The sequence below is a fragment of the Notolepis coatsorum genome, assembly GCF_963971535.1.
Source record: "Notolepis coatsorum genome assembly, chromosome: 17".
NCBI classification, from domain to species: domain Eukaryota; kingdom Metazoa; phylum Chordata; class Actinopteri; order Aulopiformes; family Paralepididae; genus Notolepis; species Notolepis coatsorum.
The window spans coordinates 39041693-39064105 of NC_140181.1; the positions used below are offsets into that span (position 1 = coordinate 39041693).

General features: G+C 42.8%; 1 protein-coding gene across 2 annotated transcripts in view; it reads right to left on the reverse strand.

The window, feature by feature from the left end:
• arhgef10lb (Rho guanine nucleotide exchange factor (GEF) 10-like b) overlaps positions 1–22413 on the reverse strand; it is a 141861-nt gene that overhangs the window by 103950 nt on the left and 15498 nt on the right. For both annotated transcript variants that reach the window (XM_084332821.1, XM_084332822.1), the window contains 9 exons: positions 20480–20588; positions 19142–19245; positions 17109–17186; positions 15672–15851; positions 14991–15107; positions 14501–14593; positions 12420–12590; positions 8043–8188; positions 4682–4863 (listed from right to left, as the gene is read on the reverse strand). In XM_084332821.1, coding sequence (XP_084188947.1) covers positions 4682–4863; positions 8043–8188; positions 12420–12590; positions 14501–14593; positions 14991–15107; positions 15672–15851; positions 17109–17186; positions 19142–19245; positions 20480–20588 — 1180 coding nt within the window. The remainder of the gene's footprint in view (positions 1–4681; positions 4864–8042; positions 8189–12419; positions 12591–14500; positions 14594–14990; positions 15108–15671; positions 15852–17108; positions 17187–19141; positions 19246–20479; positions 20589–22413) is intronic.

Sequence of the window (22413 nt, forward strand, 5' to 3'; positions counted from 1 at the left end):
CAGGAAATGTGCTTCTTTTGTTGCCCGTCCCCTTTTATGTCAGATAGTGCAAAGTTTAGTTTTATGTCATCTTGACTATTGCTCTGCGATGTGGTCATCTGCTGCCAGTGGTGACCTCAGGAAGCTCCAGGTGGTCCAGAACAGGGCAGCACGGTTGGTACTGGGCTGCTCACTAAGGTCTAATGTGAGCCGTATGCATGCCCGCCTCTCTTGGCTTAACGTTGAAAATAGATTGTCTTTTAATATACTTGTGCTGTTCAAGTTGGTCATGAGCAGTAAGACTCCTGTTTTTATACATAATCAGATTGTTTTTAGTAATACTGTGCACGAGCATTACACTAGAGGTTCCAGTAGTGGGCAGCTTGAATTGCCAGGTCCTAGAACCAGCGCTCTGGGGAGATCTTTTATTTTTAGAGCATTAACTCTGTGGAATGGCCTGCCTCGGAACCTCTGCTGCATTTACAGTAGATTCACTTTTAAAAAGAATCTTAAATTGTTTTTAAATAGTTTTTAACACTGTAAAGTGTTTTTTTGTTTTTGTTTTACACTAATGTAATTTTAGCTATATTAATTGTTACAGTAGGTTCATTATGCATTGTGTGTACTGACTTTTAATAATTTTGTTTTTTTGCAATGGTGATTGTTTTTGTGTTTTTTTGTGTGTGGACCCCAGGAAGACTAGCTGGTTGCTATCGCACCAGCTAATGGGGATCCCTAATAAAATAAAATCAAAATCAAAAATCAAATCAAATTGGCCGAAATTTACCGATAGTCGACTATGAAAAGTTTTTTTTTGAAAAAGATATAATATACTTTTTAAAAAATGTTTTTATCATTCCATTTGGGCTGTGGGGGGTGCTTAATGTCTGAAGGAGTCAATGGAAGGCTTCTTGTCCTCTGCAAAAGCATGCAATTGGTCCACTGATGGATACATCTTGATATTTGTCTAGTCTAGTGTGTTCATTAGATGGGTGAAATCCTCTTTCAGTGCCTCTGTGCCTGTTTTCTTAGGCAGTTAGCCTCTGGTATGCGTGCCATTAGCGTTAGCCACGCTTCTAGGCCTGTTTTCTTTTGGAAAGAATGATAATTTTATTTTTTATTTTTAAATAAAGAAAAATACTTTTTTTCTTTTTTTTACTAAGAGGTTGGCAGTCGACTACGGCTCCTTTCGATCGATTAGTCGACTATTCGACTAATAGGGGTCAGCCCTAGGACCCAGTGCCTTTAATTCCTAGCTAACATTGTATTGCATTTATCTCAGGACTTTTAACATGTCTATTTTGTCATGTCTATTTTATGTCTATTTTATTATCTTCTACTTATTTTATTGACTATTGTATTCTTGCACAATCCCGCATTTCACTGTATGCCCTGGTATGTATGTGATAAATAAACCTCTTGAATCTTGAATCTGTGAAGAGAGACTGTGGACACTAGTTGATGCCTGAGAAGAGAGACACTGTGGACACTTGACGCCTGAGAAGAGAGATACAGAGGAGACTGAGGTCTTTACATGTTGACGCCTGAGAAGAGAGAGATACAGAGACTGAGGTCTTTACATGTTGACGCCTGAGAAGAGAGAGATACAGAGACTGAGGTCTTTACATGTTGATGCCTGAGAAGAGAGAGATACAGAGGAGACTGAGGTCTTTACATGTTGACGCCTGAGAAGAGAGAGATACAGAGACCGAGGTCTTTACATGTTGACGCCTCAGAAGCGAGATACAGAGGAGACTGAGGTCTTTACATGTTGACGCCTCAGAAGAGAGAGATACAGAGGAGACTGAGGTTTTTACATGTTGATGCCTCAGAAGAGAGAGATACAGAGGAGACTGAGGTCTTTACATGTTGACGCCTCAGAAGAGAGAGATACAGAGGAGACTGAGGTCTTTACATGTTGACGCCTCAGAAGAGAGAGATACAGAGGAGACTGAGGTCTTTACATGTTGACGCCTCAGAAGAGAGATACAGAGGAGACTGAGGTCTTTACATGTTGACGCCTCAGAAGAGAGAGATACAGAGGAGACTGAGGTCTTTACATGTTGCATCTTTTAACACTCAATTAGGGCATAAAAACCTTGTGACATTAAAAAATGTGTTGTGTTGATCTCCAAGCACATTAACAGATCCCTGATAGCATGGCATGAATTGGCAAAAAGCAACTTGGTGTGTGTGTGTGTGTGTGTGTGTGTGTGTGTGTGTGTGTGTGTGTGTGTGTGTACGTCTACTATTAATTTGTGTTGCCTTTATAAACTATAACTCCACTTCCAAAATGCTGGTCTCTGCATCTGCATGGCATTTATATCTATTTATCTTAATTGATTTGTATTACAGGCTTAAGCTGTGTGTGTGTGTGTGTGTGGGTGTGTGTGTGTGTGTGTGTGTGTGTGTGTGTGTTTGTGTGCGTGCGTGCGTGTGTGTGTGTGTTTTAGATCACACAGCATCTTGTAACATCTCACTCTCACTGAGGCTGAACTGAAATATCTTTAAATGAAAAACAGAAAAACCATCTATGCCATTGGAATAATATCTCTACGTCAGTCATTCTGAATCATTCAAGGCAACGGGTTTAAACGATGACGATTCTGTCCTTGAAAATGTTTATAATAGGGGCGGCTGGGTGGCGCAGCAGACATTGCGCTCGTCACCAACGCAAGAGACACCGGGTTCGAATCCGGCTGTCGGCGTTGCCTCCGGCTTGGGCCGGCCGTCATACTAACTCAATTGGCAGAGTTAGCGGGTGGAAGTCGATGGGTGGTAATCTGGACGTTGTGGACAGCGACTCCTACAGGTCGGTTGGGGACGCCTGCACAGCAGAGACAGGAAATGGCGGGGGCAGTGTGAGCCTCCCACACGTTACACCTCGCCAATGAGAGTCCGCGCTGGCAGGTGAAAAGATGTGACAGGCTGCCTCCTCGTGTATCGGAGGGGACACGTGATGCAAGACTTCTATCCTCCCTACAACCGGCCAGTGGGGGGCATATGCGAGCAACGTTCAAGACAGGGGAGAATTGGCACAGCGAAATTGGGATGGGAGAAAAATAGAAAAAGGGGAGAAAAAGTGGATAAAAAAAAAATTATAATAAAAAAAATCTTTATATTATGTTATTACCGTAATTCCTCTAATAGTGACCCGGGCTTGTATTTGCTTAAACTGTAGCGGGTACCAGGCTTTTATTAGGAGGAGGCATGTATAAGAGAGAGGCCTATATTTCTAATTTTCAAACGGATCATAATGAATAAATCAACATTTTGTGTCAGTTTGAACCCAATACAATGTACTGGGTTCATTTATTGAAACCAAGTACTGTATGAAATAGTAAACAGTGCAATTACAGGTGGTCACTGGTCATTTCAACGTTTTCAAAGTGAAATCAAGTAACTTTACCTTAGCAGCTCAGTATGCAGCTCAGTATATTAGTAACCCGGCTTGTATTAGGAGGTCGGCTTATAATTGCTTAGCTCAAGAGCGCACCCGGCCATTAATAGAGACCCGGCTTGTAATTGAATACCGGTCACTATTAGAGGAATTACGGTAATTCAAGGCTCTTAGGTTCTTTCAGCTGTCTCTGTGTGAGGGGTGAAGAGCTGTTTTGCTTTTATGAATGTTCCATCTGGGACCTTTGGTTGACATCTGTGCACACAATGGAGCCTTGTTTAGTAATATTTATGTGTAAAATATTGAAGGTTGATGATGTGCCACTATGCATATGCCAACTGTTTCAAAGCATCAGAATCTAGGAAAGAAGGTTCTGCACACTTAGGTCCACGCAAGCTTCTTTAATACCACAAAGCCTAAGACCTTCACTGGACCTTCATGTTTGCCCTGATGAAGATCGTATGACCGAAAGCTAAGATTTTGTGGATTTAAAGAAACACTGCATGGACCTAAGTGTGCAGAACCTAAGTGTGCAGAACCTTCTTTCCTCATACTGCTCTTCGGTCTTTTGGCAACTTTGTCGTGAGTGCAGTGATCTTCTCAAAGAAGGATCAGACTCTAAATGTAAGTGGAAATGAGTTTGTCAATGTATATACAAGTTCTAAGTGCAGTTTATTTTCCTCTCCTGTATTTTAGGCATTATAAAGTAGGCCCAATGTTGTTATTTCTTTCCCAAACTTTCTTTTAGGACGTTTCTTTTGACAGCAGGAAGGCTGAGAGGGAGACAGAGTACGGAGAGACACAGGAGAGAAGGAGTCCTGACAGGATCTGATCACAGGCCAGCAGGGTCTAAAATTTGTCTTCCTATGGATTTGGCAGTCTATGGATTTGGCAGTCTATGGGGAAAGACAACATATGTACTCCTTGCCGTTTGAAGTCTTCAGATTAACAAGCCCAAACAGGCTGTTCAGAAGGATTGCAGTTTGTGATGTCACAACCAGTTAGCTTTAATTAATCAATTAGCTGTGCTTTTCAGAGCCAGGAACACTGCTTATCTAATGTAATGCCCAGTTTGTAAAGGTCTTTTTTGGTCTTTTGGGTGGTGTGGGGTAGCCAGGCAGGTGGGTGTGTGCTACACCCACCACAAACGGCATGTTCAATATAAGGGAACAAACATGTAGAATGCAAAGAAAGTCATATAAAACTGTTGAAATGATACAACACGTTCCCTTTAACCACCACAATACTATCTCTAGGCAAACCCAATGTTGTTGTTGTTGTTGTTGTTGTGCTTTTTCTTACCAGGAATGTTGGAGACAGACCCGAGACGTTTCCCCACACTGCCTGCTTGATAGAGGGGGCTGTCTTTATTCCTGAAGCTGTCCTGTCCCACCTCCACTACCTGGGTCTGCAGAAGGGGGGCGCTCCACTTCACCGTGTACTTGGGGCCTATGGGAACCAGACTGCTGACGTCCGGGGGACCCCTAGTGGACAGGAAACAAATGGAAATAGCCTCCTTCATCACCCATTTATGTTTATTTATGTACCCATTATGTGCTTTCATGTACTAATTCAAAAGACATGTTTAGTATGATAGTCATCAATATGTTTAAGTGTAAGTGTAAAATAAGTACACTTAAAAAACAAAGAAACCTGAGTTTGTTTACCAAACTTAACTTGTACTTTAGTAAACGTATTAAAAGTGTACTATTTCAGTAAGCGAAAGTAACCAAAAATACATTAAAAGTACAATTTCAATATATTTCTTAATGTCTTTATTAATTTCTTTATTTTCTAGCACGCTGAGTACAACTTAAGTGGTTTCAATTCAACACAACTTTAGTATAATACTTTCTGAATACATCAAAAGTATACTAGCTTAGCACAAATGAATGGAAGCGGATACGGACCACTTGCCTATCTTAAAACTCCAGGAAAGGTGTTTTTGCCCAACAGCTAGGCTAGCTCATCTGTATCTGCTTTCATTAATTTGTGCTGAGCTAGGCTAGCTTGCGGCACAACATCGTTCGGGAGGCCAAAAACCACGCAACATGGAAAGAAATCGTCAGTGGCCTATGCTCCGCAGGGAGTGCAAAGGCTTAAGTCAAGTCAGGCTAGCTTGCAGCCGGATAGCTTTCTACTGAACGCACAGAGAGGAAATTAGTATCCATCTTCTTGTCTTTAATGGAAGTGCATCGTGCTGCAGAATCTGCTCTTTTACATGCAGTAACTCTTAAACCTTGAGATTTGGACTGGTGCCACAAACAGGATGCAGAACTAGAGCACGGATAACAAAACAGGACAAGAGACAAACACCCGGGGATCATTTGCATCCTTTGAAATCAACCTAAAAGACAACAATGAGATCACAGCAGGGCTGGCGAGTCATTCTGGGGCACATTAATATTCATATTCATCTCTGTAGATTGTGAGTGCCGTGATGGTGATCCTATTTATCTGGGAATGATTTCTGCAAACACACTAGTTCTTATCGTGGAGTCTGTGGACCCCCAGGGACTCTTGGGTGGGGGTTTAGGGGGTCCCCCGAGGAAAGAGGAATAGTTTAAGTGGAGGTGATTTTCACTCTGTCTGCTTGGCTGGTGATGGTAGATCTCTCCAGCCTTGGAAAAGGGCAAAGTAGATATCATGCCCAAAAAGGTTGCCCACCCCTTGTTTAAAGGAACACATCAACATTATGGGAAATGTGCCTATCGTCTTCTCCAGAGTCAGACAAGAAGATAGATACCAGTTTCCTCTGTTGTTATCTCTCTACATACAGCATAGACAGCTATGGAAAGACAGCTATGTGTATGAATGTGGGGATCCACAGTCTAATGTGTATCAAATTATGTTCGGGTCCACAGTCTAATGTGTATCAATGTTGGGGTCCACAGTCTAATGTGTATCAATGTTGGGGTCCACAGTCTAATGTGTATCAAATTATGTTGGGGTCCACAGTCTAATGTGTATCAATGTTAGGGTCCACAGTCTAATGTGTATCAATGTTGGGGTCCACAGTCTGTGTATCAAATTATGTTGGGGTCCACAGTCTAATGTGTATGAATGTGGGGGTCCACAGTCTAATGTGTATGAATGTGGGGGTCCACAGTCTAATGTGTATGAATGTGGGGGTCCACAGTCTAATGTGTATGAATGTGGGGGTCCACAGTCTAATGTGTATGAATGTGGGGGTCCACAGTCTAATGTGTATGAATGTGGGGGTCTACAGTCTAATGTGTATGAATGTGGGGGTCCACAGTCTAATGTGTATGAATGTGGGGGTCCACAGTCTAATGTGTATGAATGTGGGGGTCTACAGTCTAATGTGTATGAATGTGGGGGTCCACAGTCTAATGTGTATGAATGTGGGGGTCCACAGTCTAATGTGTATGAATGTGGTAGTCCACAGTCTATGTGTATGAATGTGGGGGTCTACAGTCGAATGTGTATGAATGTGGGGGTCTACAGTCGAATGTGTATGAATGTGGGGGGTCCTTGACATGATAAAGGGATGAGAACCACTGGTCTCAACAGAAGAGGACCTTCAGTGCAGAGAGACTGGACCTTAACCTCTGTTGATGTGATGTTCTCAATGCTGCTGTCAGTAAACCTATTCAGCAGAGTTGCACGGTATGGGAAACACAGTGTCAAGTCTTCAGTGATGTTATGAACTCAGTGATCCTAACATGTGATCTTAAAACAGTGTTAAGGGATTTTCCATATATTTTAAGAAGCTTACATGAGTTGTTTCACATCAGGATGAATTTCAGTTTGTCCAAAAAGGCACTTGTACCAGCGATTTTCTTTTTGAGGTGTTGGAAACAGGAAATGGTAGAATTTGTTAGCAATGCTAGTAGTCAAACCCAAGAAGTCACGTTTAAAAGGGACCATACCAGTCTTTTTGACATGCAAGTTCCAAGTCATCCAAAAATCCTTTACCGTTACTAAACAATGTTGTAGTTATTTTCTGCTGCTTCACCTGTCATAGGCTTCTATTGTATCTGAAAATGTGTCTTCAACACCATATAAACCCATGAAAGTCACCACATCTGACAAAAATGCCAGGCTAACATCTGAGGTGCATTTATCTTTATTTGCATTTATTTACTCTCTTTTGTGAGAATAATTTCTAAGGTATATTTTTACAACTGAATAAACAAACTTTATTTGTATAACATTGGATCCCTGAAACACTGTTTGAAGCTAGAAAGCTTCCTGAAAAGTTTCTATTTCACTGCTCTCGTTTACAAAGGCAGATTGTGTTAACAAACATATTCTAGGCTTACGTTTGGTTCAGAGTGCTTAGAAATATTTAGTTTTAATTTATAATAACATAACATAACATAGAATAATTCTAAGAATTACAGTAAATGTCTTTTGCAGGCTCTGTAAACAAATCCCCCTCCTCTGAAACTGCATAGTGCAACTTTAAGTCATTGAATATAGTTACTGTGTTGTGAGACAGGTAGGAAAAACTATTTGGTAGGTACTACTTCTGATTTCTCCAGAAAGTATGTAGTTTGCATCTCCATTGACTTCCATTACATTGCCAACTAGTGCTAACAATTTCTACTCCCAACATCCCAAAAAAACGGAAACGTGAGTGCAAGTATCCCTTTGCGAGTATCCCTTTAAATTCCCCCGGGGTTATAGAAGGACTCACTTGACGTTGACGTTGGCGCAGATAATGGTGTCATTGAGGAGGAAAACTTTGCGCTCTTTGGACTTGAGCACCTGGCCTTTCTCTCCGTAGACGGTCTCTATCAGAACCTCACACTGGACCAGCTGTCTCTGTCCGGAGGTCAACAGCTGGAGAGAGATAAGACACACGTTGGTACTGTAGGTACTCAAAACAACACATGCTGACGGACATCTACCAGGGCCCTATTCCCTGTACCTGGTTCAACTAAGTCGATCAAAAGTCCCATTATCCAGATCCAATTAACCCGATGTTTGAATCCGGGATTTCCCTGTTCCTCGAACGCTGATTCAGGATAATTGCGCCTGGCCGCCTCACCTGAAAAGACAGCAGGTGTCGATCGCAGAAATCCTGATTTTCTAACGGCATTGATTGATTGAAAACTTTATTAACAGAATGCAGAATGGGTACAATACAGTACGGCTCAATAGCCTCGCCGACAAGTTAAATGCATAATCTAAAGGCTAATTTTAAGTCCCTCATTACCCCAATCAATCAGATTATATTTCTTTAAGTGTGCCTGCTGGCAGTAGGCTTAATGGAATGAATAATCGAATGAGATCTTGCTAGCGAAAATAATTAGTTAAACTCTTTCAGAATAAGTAGACAAAAACAAGCCCAAAGATTATCTAATTGATACGAATTAATAGATACTTATGAGGATATCTGTACTGTATGTGCTTAGGTATCATGTACTATATAAATACATGGTTCCCAAAGTTTTCAAGGCGCGACCCCCGAAATAACGTGTCAGAGAGGCTTGGAGGGAGGCTATACAGTTTCACTATTAATCAGGTTTTAATCTGTTTCGGACATCATCCATACATGCATTGAATTGATTAACCTTTGGTTTATACCAGTGACACCAGTCATGTTAATCACCTTCTTGTTCATCATCAGATAACACTAACAGTGCTTGAACAGATAAATGCATTTTCTCAAATTCATTCATCAAAACGTCAAAGGCTTGCAATTGCTCATTCATTTTCTCAAGTCACGTCCACGTCATCAAATCAAACAGCGCATCTCCTCAAACATTTTAATCCCAGTTACAATATCACAATAACGTGTGAGTGAGTGATACAATTCAACAATCCACATATTCGGGGCGGTCAGGTGGCGTAGCGGAGATTGCGTTCGTCACCAACGCTGGAGACGCTGGGTTCGCGTGTTCGAATCCAGCTCCCGGTGTTGTCACACTAATACAATTGGCAGTATTAGGGGGTGGGGAAAGCTGGCGGGTGGGTCCTGGGCGTTGTGGACAGCGACCCCTACAGTTCGGTCGGGGCGCCTGCTCAGCGAGGGTAGGATCTGGAGAGAGGTAGTGTGGCCTCCCACACGTTACACTCTCCCAGTGAGAATCTGCGCGGCCAGGCTGCGTGAACACTTAAGGCAACCAACTTGCACTTCCGCGTTTCTCTGATTGGCCGAGCGCCTTCCGCGTTTCTCTGATTAGCCGAGCGTTAAGCTCCAGGAGAGAGGAGAGGCTGAAAACCCGCCGTTCTTGCCCGACTGATGGAGCCGAATCCCGGATCCGATTTGTCTGATGAATACCCGCAAAACATGGAGGTCCCGAACGCATGGAAGTATTGATTGCGCCGTAAAGAATCATTCAAAAAAGATACCGTTAACTGGAATATGCTGTGCCTTTACACATATGTTGGATTATGTAATTGGTTTGTCATGACAAACAAATAAAAAAATCGCGATTTACCCGGTGGCTACAACAACACACAGTGACTACATGCATGCACATCCATGTTTTGGGGGTATTCATCAGACAAATCGGATCCGGGATTCGGCTCCCATCAGTCAGGCAAGAACTGTGGGTTTTCAGCCTCTCTCCTCTCTCCTGGAGCTTAAGGGGGAGCTTAGTATTCCTGCCTCTGAGGAGCGCGTCGCGGCTCATGCGCATGCGCGCGCTCGGCCAATCAGAGAAACGCGGAAGTGCAAGTTGGTTGCCTTAAGTGTTCACGCGGCCAGGCTGGCTGCCGGCTGGCTGCACATGTGTCGGAGGAAAACATGCGACAGTCTCCGGCCTCCCGGACCAACAGTAGGGGAAAGTGCGCAACAACCAGGAAGGGGGTTGGGAATTGGCATAACGACTAACAGTGGGATGGGAGAAAAATCGGAAAAAGGAAGGGGGAAAAGATAATAAAAAAATTATAATAATGATAATAATAATAATCCACATATTCAGATTTGTCGTAATTCATATCCACAATCCACGCATGAAAACGCTTTAATTTATGCTTGAATGAAACACAATCCTGGCGCAAATACATCCACAGCGGAGAATATGAAACTAATCAGAGCCAAACGCCAAAAACATCCCAGCGGGATTCACATTTGCAATGCTCCGACGTTATTAAAATAACCATGTGTGTATATCGCACCTCGTGAGCGTCGTATATATGACGTGCATTATTTAGTAAATTTATTTAAGCATTTTAGGTATATTATTTTACATTTCAAAAGCCCCCTCTAGAAAAACGAAGCACAAAAACAGAATTCAGAATGGTATAATGGGATCTAGACTGTGAGAATTATTTCAGGAAGGGAGCTGGCATTTCTTTGCGAGGGCGTGGCCATGCAGGTTATCGAGCTAACTGAACTAAACCCTGCCCTCGACCAGGTTCAAACTTTTTGATCTGTTGCCATAGTGATTTAGAAAATTGCACGTTGGGGAACCGAAAGGTCTAGTTTAAGTCAAGTTATCCTGAAAAGTATCCGGCTAACTCAGTTAGCCAGGTACGAGGAACAGGGCCCAGATCTGTCATCTAGAAAAACAGAGGAATGCCAGTTAAACGACCCCCCTTACATAGACAAGCATAGAGAGAACTTAATAATGATTTATTTATAATTTCCTCTATTTTGATTAAAAGGGCTTTAGACTCAGAAAAATATTTATTTCACAAGAAAAAAAGAAAAAGATTTACCAAAGAATAGGAACATGATGATGATGTTGCCAAAATCATTTTGTGACCCCCCTGCTGGTTTAGACTAGAGCAGTGGTTTCCCAAAGTGGGGCGCATGCAGGGACCAGCAGGGGTCCTTGGGGACCCTGGTACCACAAGGGTCGTCTCCTGCTACTCCTTTTGATCCACTGACTTAGAAGCTTGCCCAATGGGAGTTTGTTTAAATGTGATGGTGTCAGAGACAGTCTATAATATGATGAACAAGGGTCGTCTCCTGCTACTCCTTTTGATCCACTGACTTAGAAGTTTGCCCAATGAGAGTTTGTTTAAATGTGATAGTGTCAGAGACAGTCTATATGATGATGGAACTACTTGCTACAAAACAAACATATTCAGACAACATAATTCAATGTGATTTTATGTCGAGTACAATTATTATTTACCAACTTTTGCTGTGAAATGCAATGTTGAGTTTGAAAGATCTTTCATTTTTATCTCTTTTGTTTTGTTGTTTTTTGTTGTCAGTAATTTGCCAGTGACTTGAAATATGAAAGAAAAACAATGATATGTATGACTCTTAGATACAGATGACTCCCCATTCAAAGAGACAGGGGTCGGGTTAGTCCCAGTTACTATGGACGCAGAGTGAACAGACTTGTCTTTAAAGACAGACTTTGTGATCATGGGTTTCATTCTCTCCACTGTATTCTCCACACATGGAGTTTTGGACAACAGAGTATTTAAGATTTTACTTTTGAATACAGTATCTGTCGGATGACTGGTCAGATTTATAGAAGAATCTATCAGTAGCTAGATGTGTTGGTTGGATGGATGGATGTACTGTATGGGTGGAAGCACAGACATACAGGCAGTCAAGACATACTGTAACAGCCAGAGATGCTCTGTGTCCAAAATTATGTATGTATCCAACACGGTCTCCTCAGAGAACATAAAGTAATAAAGTACTAATCAAACACATGGAAAAAGGTACATAATACGTACGTTATGCTATAGCCATAAGTCATATATTTATGTATTGTATCGTCAAAAGTCCAAAACAAACACTGCAACCAGGAGTTGAACCAACAATCATTGCAGTCGTGGGCGAATGCTCTCACCATTATCTAACAATGATTATAGTTAGAGTTGAGGTTAGTTTTAAAGTTAGGGCTAAGGTTAGGCTTCGATCCCAAACAGGGGAACTTAAAAGTTTTCAAATTTTCTTTTTTTATTTGAATATGTAATATATGTACTGATTTGTAACACGTACATATGTTCCGATACAATACGTAAATATATGACTAAATATAAAATATATAAAAATAAAAAAAACAATGTACATCATGTACCTTTTTTTCCTGTGGTCGATTAGTATTTCATTTACATATTTTAAGCGAGATCGGGCTGGTGTATGGCCTGTCACCTTGTTCAGGTTGCGGTCTCCAACACTGCGGGCCAGCTGCTGGAGCTCCACCACCTGGTCGGCCAGACGTTTCTGTTCGTTGAGCTTCTCAGCCAGGGTCTCCAGCTCGGTGAGGGCCAGCTGGAGGGGCAGCCGGTCTGGGTGGGCCCTTGGCGTGTTCTTCAACATATCCTGAAACAATTGTTTTGGATTTTAAAATACAATACAACTTTATCAATCCGCCAATTGCGCCCCATGGGGGATTAAAGGGGTAGTTCTAATTTATTTTTAACACTATTTTAAGGTCCTGGGTTCGATTCCCGCTTTGGGACCAGGTTGCCGCGTTGCCAGGTTCCCAGGTGGGGTATCTCCCGGGCCTTTCTGTGTGGAGTTTGCATGTTCTCCCCGTGCTCGGAAGGGTTTCCCCTCCCGATAAGATAAACCCAATGGAAAAACATGCAGAACAGATCGCTAACGCTGTCACGTCCCTGAAGATGGACAGGAGCACTTGGATTGGTACCCGGGCGCGGCCCACACTGCAGCCCATGTCTGCTCCTGGCTGCCCTTGGGGGGACGACGGAATGGGAAAAGTGCAGAGAGACATTTCATCGGCGACTCAGTGCATGTGTATGTGTTCCTGTGGGTCACCCATCTTGCATGTGTGTGTTAATCTGCATGACAATTAAAGACTTCTTCTAACTTAAGCTTCTGCATACTACATTTCTACGACTACAGCAGACACAAAAGAGTATCAGCTTTCATCTCCTCGAGCTGGAAAGTCAGCCAGAGGTTCCAGGTGGAACCTTCTAGAACTTTACTTGTCATACTGACTCTCTAGATGGGTGCTGGGTTTTTACTTTTTACCTCATCATGCTCGACAGAGCACACAGAATATCACCCCTTCCTGCATCATTTCCAATTCCTGTTCTAAAAGAGCCCACTAGCTTTGTAATAATTCAGTTCCTGATGACATTAGTGTGAGAAATGTGCTGATTTTATTTAATTGATGAATGCCAATATAACATAAACTTAAAATATGATATATAACATAAACTTAAAATATGATATTTTTGCCCCTTTGATAAAAAATTTGGCTGCAATTTGGGGAATTGTGTCTGAGCTTTTTTCAACAGGTTTATTCTCTCAACAAAATTATTCTCTTTAATTTAAAGCACATTCAACTAAAGGCTCATAAGGTTGACTTGTATAAGAAAAACGACCATAACTTGTAATTGTTTGACCTACCCTGGTGCCCTGCCTGGACTGGCTTGGCTAGCTAGCTTACCTGTAGGAGCCATATGAACTGGCTTGGCTTGACTAGCTAGCTTACCTGTAGCAGTATGAATTGGCTTGGCATGGCATGTAATGTCGCACCAGTAACGTCCAAAGCAAATTCCTTGTATGTGAAAAGTATATTTGGCAATAGAGACCTTTCTGATTCTGATTCTTAGCTAGCTAGCTTACCTGAACTGGCCTGGCTTTGCTAGCTTACCTGTAGCAGCAGTATGAACTGGCTTTGCTAGCTTACCTGTAGCAGCAGTATGAACTGGCTTGGCTAGCTTACCTGTAGCAGCAGTATGAACTGTCCTGTCTTGGCTAGCCTACCTGTAGCAGCAGTATGAACTGGCTTGGCTAGCTTATCTGTAGCAGCAGTATGAACTGGCCTGGCTTGGCTAGCCTACCTGTAGCAGCAGTATGAACTGGCCTGGCTTGGCTAGCTTACCTGTAGCAGCAGTATGAACTGGCTTGGCTAGCTTACATGCAACAACAGTATTAACTGGCTTGGCTTGGCTAGCTTACCTGTAGCAGCTGTATGAACTGGCTTGGCTTGGCTAGCTTACCTGTAGCAGCAGTATTCTGGCTTGGCTTGGCTAGCTTACCTGTAGCAGCAGTATGAACTGGCTTGGCTTGGCTAGCTTACCTGTACTGTAGCAGCAGTATGAACTGGCTTGGCTTGGCTAGCTTACTGTACCTGTAGCAGCAGTATGAACTGGCTTGGCTAGCTTACATGTAACAGCAGTATGAACTGGCTTGGCTAGCTTACATGTAGCAGCAGTATGAACTGGTTTGGCTTGGCTTGGCTACTGGCTTGGCTAGCTTACCTGTAGCAGCAGTATGAACTGGGGGAAGCGTTGGATAGGTTTCACCATCAGACCATACAGTGTGATTCTGTCCGAACTGGACGCCTGCTTCTTCTGCACATGTTCAAAAATAGGATTCAGAATGAAACTTTAGAGTGAGTGAATCTGTGTCCCTATGGGATGATAGAACATGACAGGGTAGGATTGAAAATAGGATTCATAGGTTGTATAGTTGATCAATCAATCAAAGACTGAATTAAAAACCTAATATGGCATAATGCACAGTGAAACAACAAAATCATTTCATTAAAATGTATGCAAATATTATTCATATTACTACTACTATTACTACAACTACGATTTCCCTATTTCATTTATACAATCTGTTACAAACATTTTCTCATCAACTCAAAGCTCTGAAAGCTCTCAACGCTTTAATTGAAGTGATTCAAAAACCTTGTTGAGGGTTTCATCAAACCACAGAGAAAAGCAGGTGCTACGTGTTCGTTACCTTGAGGAACTCCAGGAAGGCGGGTTTGGACACGCAGGCTTTCTTGATGAGCGCCATGGAGCTGGTGAAGTTGTTCACATAGTCGCTGTAGACATCTAGCACCATTGATTTAGAAAACTGTGGAGAGGAGAGAGAGAGGAGAGAGAGAGGGGAGAGGAGAGGGAGAGAGGAGGGAGGGATGAGAGAGAGATGAGAGAGAGGAGAGGGAGAGGAGAGAGAGGGGAGAGGGAGATGAGAGAGAGGAGAGGGAGATGAGAGAGAGGGCATAACCAAACATTCAGAACAACCTTTGAGCCTCAAAGGACAATTCTGGGTGTTTTTCCACTCTTTTCTGGCTCATTTAATTCACAAATTCACATATCAGCCCTTGGCCCCTCGCCTTTGTAGGGCTTTAATTGGGAACTTGGAAAAAGGTAAATTCACAAATGTCATGTGCTGCTTACACATAGTGTGTGTGTGTGTGTGTGTGTGTGTGTGTGTGTGTGTGTGTGTGTGTGTGTGTGTGTGTGTGTTTTTTAAACCCTTGACATTGTTCAATAAAATACTGAAAATGGCTTAGCAGCATCTCTACACCTTAAATGTGGGTAGAGGGGATCTTAAAAAGACAAAATAACTTGCGATGATGGATTCCACAATGAAACCAAGCATGACATTGTTTCCAAATTCTGTTTTGTGACTAACCGAGGCAACAAAGAGGTCTCCTATCTTCTCACTGTGGTCCCACTCAGCCACACGGGACGCCAGGGCGATCTGGAACATGGAGTGACACTGGTGGATCTCCCGCAGGCGGTAGAAGATGGGACGCACCTTTTTAGGGTTCAAAAGGCGAGCCTCTGGCTCTAGCAAAGGCTTCTGGTACTCCTGAGTGAGGAGGAAGGGAGGAGACATGACATACTGTATATTTTCGTCTGACATACTATATATTTAGTTTGTGTGTAGATATGAGACATCTGGCATACTGTATATTTTCATCTGGCATACTGTATATTTTCATCTGACATACTGTATATTTAGTTTGTGTGTAGATACGAGACATCTGACATACTGTATATTTTCATCTGGCAAACTGTATATTATGTAAATGATGGCAGTAGGTGATTTATTGTAGGAGATAGACTTGTAGACTATAGAACACAATAGAGAACGCTGTCTATTTAGGTCTCTGTCTCTATCCATTTGTCACTCGTCTGTATATCTATATGTAACGGTGGCCATATCGTCACCTTAAACTTCGATGCCCCGAGGGAGTTTCTAACCCATGGCCTGCCGCACCACCGGGCAACAGCACAGACCACTATACCAAGAGGTGAATTCACTGCTTTGCAACGTGTCTGTGTCTTTTTAAGGGTGAGAGTGAGTTTAACCCATAGCAGCGCTACTCGTCCATCGTGACTGCGCTTCGCGGTACCATCCGTTACAGTACACTCACCCCCCTTAACCCTTTCACTGCCACACGACAGAAGGTTAACCCTTTACTATCACACAACCGACGGTTGTGTGATAGTAAAGGGTTAACCTTCTGTCATGTGGCAGTGAAAAGGTTAACCTTCTGTGAATTTTCGCAGTGAAAGGGTTAACCGTTTGGTAGTGTGGCAGTGAAAGGGTTAAACTCACTCCACTCCACCCAAGGCATCCGGGTAATTCGGCACCAATGTAACGGTAGTGACATCGCCACCTTAAACTTCTACGCCCCGAGGGAGTTTCTAACCCATGGTCTCCCACACCGCGGGCAACAGCACAGACCACTATACCAAGAGGTGAACTCACTGCTTTGCAACGTGTCTATGTGTCTTTTTAAGGGTGAGAGTGAGTTTAACCCATAGCACCGCTACTGGCCCGAGTCACTTCACAACATCTGAAGACCATCGTGACTGCGCTTCGCGGTACCATCCGTTACATATATACATCTGTATATACTGTGTATATATATACATCTGTATATACTATAAATATATATATATATATATATAATGTATATAATATATATGTCTGTATATACTGTGTATCCCTTTGAGAAGATGTTGCATTCATAGTCTCTCAGTCAAGAAACAACATATTCATCATGGATTACTGTACATGTTTTTCATACTGACACAACTACGGTCTGTTGTGACAAACCTGGAGGATTCTCTTCAGAGAGTCCAGGTAGCTCCTCTCACTTTGGACGATGGAGCTGAGGATGTGACGTCTGATGATCTAAACCAGGAAGGAGACAGAGGAAGCAGTCAGCCATACTACCAACAGGACGCACTTAACCATGCGGTTATACTGCAGAAAGAGAATCAGCAACTTTTTTTTTAAATCATGGATTTTAAATGTCAAAAAGCTCTTGATTCTTAATTTAACCCATGATAAATATCAGCTCTACCTGTGATTATAAAAAGAGCAGAGGAGCAGACTGGCAGTGAATCGCTGCTCTTTTTATAATCACAGATAGAGCTGCTATGTATGTATGATATGTACAGATAAATTATGCAAACAATATTGTATAAATTACAAGATGACATTAGGGGCACAATGTTTCACCTCACTACGCGTTATGTCTAATTAAAATATTATGCAACGTGAGAAGACACAAAAATAAATTGATGGTACATCAACTGGCTGCCCTGAAAAAAAAGATTTGGCGGTTCCCCGTTACCTGCCCTACATTTTCAAAAGCCTAGAGAAAGCTTGTCTTAACTAATCATGATCATGTGAGTTATGCAGGTCAATTTGATAGTATTTTTCATTGCGTGTGTGTGCTTTTGGAGACATATTTCAGAACACGCTGCGTCTCCATCTATACGATTCGGGAACACAGCATCACAGCATTCTGTCACACACTTCTACCCTCTTGCTAGGTTTAGTGTGGACAACCCAAAGCCGGCAGATTGGAGGGGGAAAGAGAATCCATATTGCGGTATAATGCAGAGAAGTCTGTGTGAAAGGGGCTTGTGATTATAAAAAGAGTAGCGGAGCAGACTGGCAGTGAATCGCTGCTCTTTTATAATCACAGATAGAGCTGCTATGTATGTATGATATGTACAGATAAATTATACAAATAATATTGTATAAATTATAAGATGACATTAAGGCACAACATTTCACCTCAGACCTCACTACTCGTTTATTCACCTTGCCTCAATCTGTCGTAATCTTTCCTAATCACATTAACAATGACAAATTACAGTCACCACAAGTCTCACATACAGTAAACACAACAACACTACTTAGAATCATGTTCTAACCAGGATCTGCTCAAATGCAAATAGAGTGCAAGTCCTCTTCTTGTTGATCAATCAAACTTTAGCGAAATCCAGTCGGGAGAGATGAAAAGTTAAATCGATATGGGTGTATCCTGGTGTAACATGAGCGCCCCCTACTGGTTGAGTATTGTTATTATGTAACCTGGTGTAACCTGAGCACACCCTACTGGTTGAGTATTGTTATTGTGTTACCTGGTGTAACCTGAGCACCCTCTACTGGTTGAGTATTGTTATTGTGTTACCTGGTGTAACCTGAGCACCCTCTACTGGTTGAGTATTGTTATTGTGTTACCTGGTGTAACCTGAGCACCCCCTTCTGGTTGAGTATTGTTATTGTGAGCATAACCCGGTAACTACTTGCCTACCATCTTTCCAACAGCGGCAAGGGAGGCGCTCTACTGTGCTCCATCTGTATTAACTGGTTGAAAAGGACTAAGATATGTCCCCTTTAAAAATATACTTTCAATATGGAAAATGTTTTACTTGGTTGGCCTTTAACTAATGAACCCAACTGCTAGCCACAAACTAGTGCAAAGTGAATAGGGTCGAGCTCCTGTCTCTACAAGCTGAATGAAACTCACTGAAATCTACTTTGTGTGCACTATGGAGTAGATTTCAGTGAACTTCAGCCAGCTTGTACAGACAGGAGCTTGACTTGGCATTGGTTTGTGGCTAACTAGCCGGAGCTAGTATGAGGAATAGCATGGATTGCACTGAGAGAGGACTCTACCAGTCAACAACATCACTGGTAAGTAAAATAAATAGGGATAGGGTTTGAAAAATCTTAACTGTCCCTTTAACCTCACAATGAAAAATTGTGGAATTGTGGTCATATATGATTAATTATATAACAATATTTGATACACCAGTATACATTACACACACACACACACACACACCTACCTGTTGACTGCTGAGGCCCTCTGGCATGGGGCTGAGCTGGGGAGGGGGGTGTTTTAACTCTGATACAGTCACATCCAGATAGCCTGCATCATCCTCTGTTTCTCCTATAGAGTGAGACAGACAGACAGACAGACAGACAAACAGACAGACAGACAGACAGACAGACAGACAGACAGACAGACAGACAGACAGACAGACAGACACACAGACACACAAACACACAGACAGACAGAAAGACAGACAGACAGACACAAAACATCAAATTAATCCAACACACCGACACTATATACCTATCTAAAATCCTGGCTTCTACATAGAGGTCAGTCTGGTTATATATTAAAGGAACACGCCAACATTATGGGAGATGCACTTACAGTCTTCTCCAGAGTCAGGCAAGAAGATAGATATACATTTCCTCTCTGTGCGTTCAGTAGAAAGCTATCCGGCTACAAGCTAGGCTAGCTTAGCACAAATGAATGGAAGCGGATATGGACCAATAGCATAGCTGTTGGACAAAAACACCTCTTCTGGAGTTCCATTAATTAGCATTTCCCATAATGTTGGCGTGTTCCTTTAATCACTTACTAATTCCTTGATATTTTTCATTTTCATCATCTCACTGAGCTGTGTTTATTACTTCCTGGAATACGATATATCATGATGGCATCACACACCTTAAAAAGGTATCCAATTTACTTTTTGACCACTAGTAAATTAAATTGGCACTACGGGTGTAGAGCACAGTAGGAGAAAAGAGGTCCCTGAAAACTGTGTATCACATGTTCTTCCAGCTCAAGCACGCCACAAGCAAACCGAAAGTGAAACTTATGGGATGTAGGTAAATACTGCGAGAGCAAAAACAACAGCGAAAATGGACTTTGCAAAGTTTCTATGAGGTAGGAAATGTATTCAGCTTGTAGATTATAGAACAACAACGGGAAACTGTTGGTGGAAATGTGGATATAAACAAAGCCAAGTTGTTTACAAGAGATATTGTTGGATTCCTTTAACTCAATAACTGTCAAGCCAAGTTCATTTGTACAAGACAGTTTATATTTTTGGGATATGTGTGTGAGATTATGGGCTTAATAAACCAGCTGTGTCTTCCTGGTGTTCCAGTGTTCCTTTAAGCCAGACATTCTCAAATGTTTCAATACAGTTTTAAACCAACCAACAACATCACTTGCTAGGCTATTTGCTATGCCTACTCACAAGACAGATCAGTTATTTTGCATAAAACTTTTTCTTGAGCGGCCCTCAATCCAATGTTGGGTCCCTAAATTGGCCCTTGGTCATCAAAATATTGAGAACCCCTGCTTTAAGCCAATTATCCATTACCTGCAGTCTCCTTTTTCTGCAGGAACGAGACTTTGCGCAGCATGGCTAACTTTGTCTTCTCAATACCATCTTTGGTGCCATTTCTTGCCGCTTTCATCAGCTGCTGAACCTGGAAGGTGGTGTGAAAGGAAAATATGACAGAAGATCTTGTAGAATATGACTTGAGTGTGTACCGGGTGGGGGTTTGGGAGAGAGAGAGAGAGAGAGAGAGAGAGAGAGAGAGAGAGAGAGAGAGAGAGAGAGAGAGAGAGAGAGAGAGAGAGAGAGAGAGAGAGAGAGAGAGAGAGAGAGAGAGAGAGAGAGAGAGAGAATTGAAGATATAAGAACAGTGCAAGAGAAGGAGAAATGGTGATTGGCTCGCTACAAGGAAGCTTAAAGGAATAGTCCACATTTTTGTCTGATCTGATTTGTCAGAGACTGGGAGTAATTTCAGTCCATCTGACAAGCCTCTTACACCAGTGCTTTAGCAGATATTTTTTGCAGAATGTTTGCATTTGTCAATAGGAATGCCAGTGGAATACTAGTTAAATGCTAGTGGAATGCTAAAACTTTCTGAGTCCAATATCTCAACTAGCACAACTCTGGTGGAAGTGCTTTTTGGACAAACTGAAAGGACATCCAGTTGGTGATGAAATCAGACAGGCTTCTTATACCCACTATCGCACTGGAATAACACTGGTATGACGGCCTGCTGTAGGTTGAAAACAGGGTAGTGACGCGGGTTCCTACTCTGGTTGGCTCGTCATGTCACAGTGGGTGCTCACATGCCCCTTTCTGCCCCACTTCAAGAGGACGACAATCCCGGGCGGCTAGGTGGTGCAGTGGGCAAGGCGCTCACCACCAATGCAGGAGACGCTGGGTTCGAGCCCAGCTCTCCGCATTGCTATCAGCTTGGCTGGTTGTTCATACTAATACAATTGGCAGTATTAGGGGGAGGGAAAACTGCGGGGTGGGGATCGGACGTTGTGGACAGCAACTCCTACAGGTCGGTTGGTGCGCCTGCGCAGTAGAATCAAGAAGCGATGGGGGCGGCGTCCCTCCAAAGCGCAGACCCCTGATGCTGAAAGATTGCGCCGCGCAGGTGAAAAGATGCGACGGCTGCTACCTCGAGTATCGGAGGGGACTTGTGCTATGTATGGCTTCGTCCACATTGCAGCCGGCTTGTGGGAGGCCAGAAACAGCGTTCGAGACAGGGGAATTGGACGATACAAAATTGGGATGGGAGAAAAAAATTTAAAATGGGAGAAAAAAATTGATAAAAATCATGCTATTCACCAAAAAGCCCTCAATGGTCTCGCTCTGGCCTACATTGAGGAACTCTTGGTCCAACCCGTCAGCTCCGGGTCCCTCAGATCGAATGACCAACTATGTCTGAGGGTCCCGCGGGCCAAGCTGGTGACAAAGGGCTTGCAGTGATGGCACAGACACTGTGGAATAAGTTCCCTTTTAACATCAAATCTGCCAACACCGTACAGACATTCAAGGCCTTGCTTAAAACACACCTTTTCGCTCTGGATGATCACTGATTTACTTTGCTGTTGTGTTGTGTGTCTGAGGTGTTCTTCTTACTGTATGTTCTCTGTCTGTCCGTCCACCTGGTTCCCTGTCCACATTGTCTTGTCCATTTAAGAGCAGGCAACTGCACCTCCTCATCCATCACGCTCAACATAGGGGCCCCCCAGGGCTGTGTTCTGAGCCCCCTCCTCTACTCCCTGTACACACATGACTGCGTGGCACAGCGGAACAACAACACAATCATCAAATTTGCTGATGACACAGTAGTGGTGGGCCTGATCTCTGCCAACGACGAGAGGGCCTACCTGGAAGAGGTAGAGAATCTGTCACAGTGGTGTCAGGAGAACTGCCTCTCCCTGAACGTCAGCAAAACAAAAGAGATGATTGTGGACTTCAGGAGGTCGGGGGTCAAGGACTAC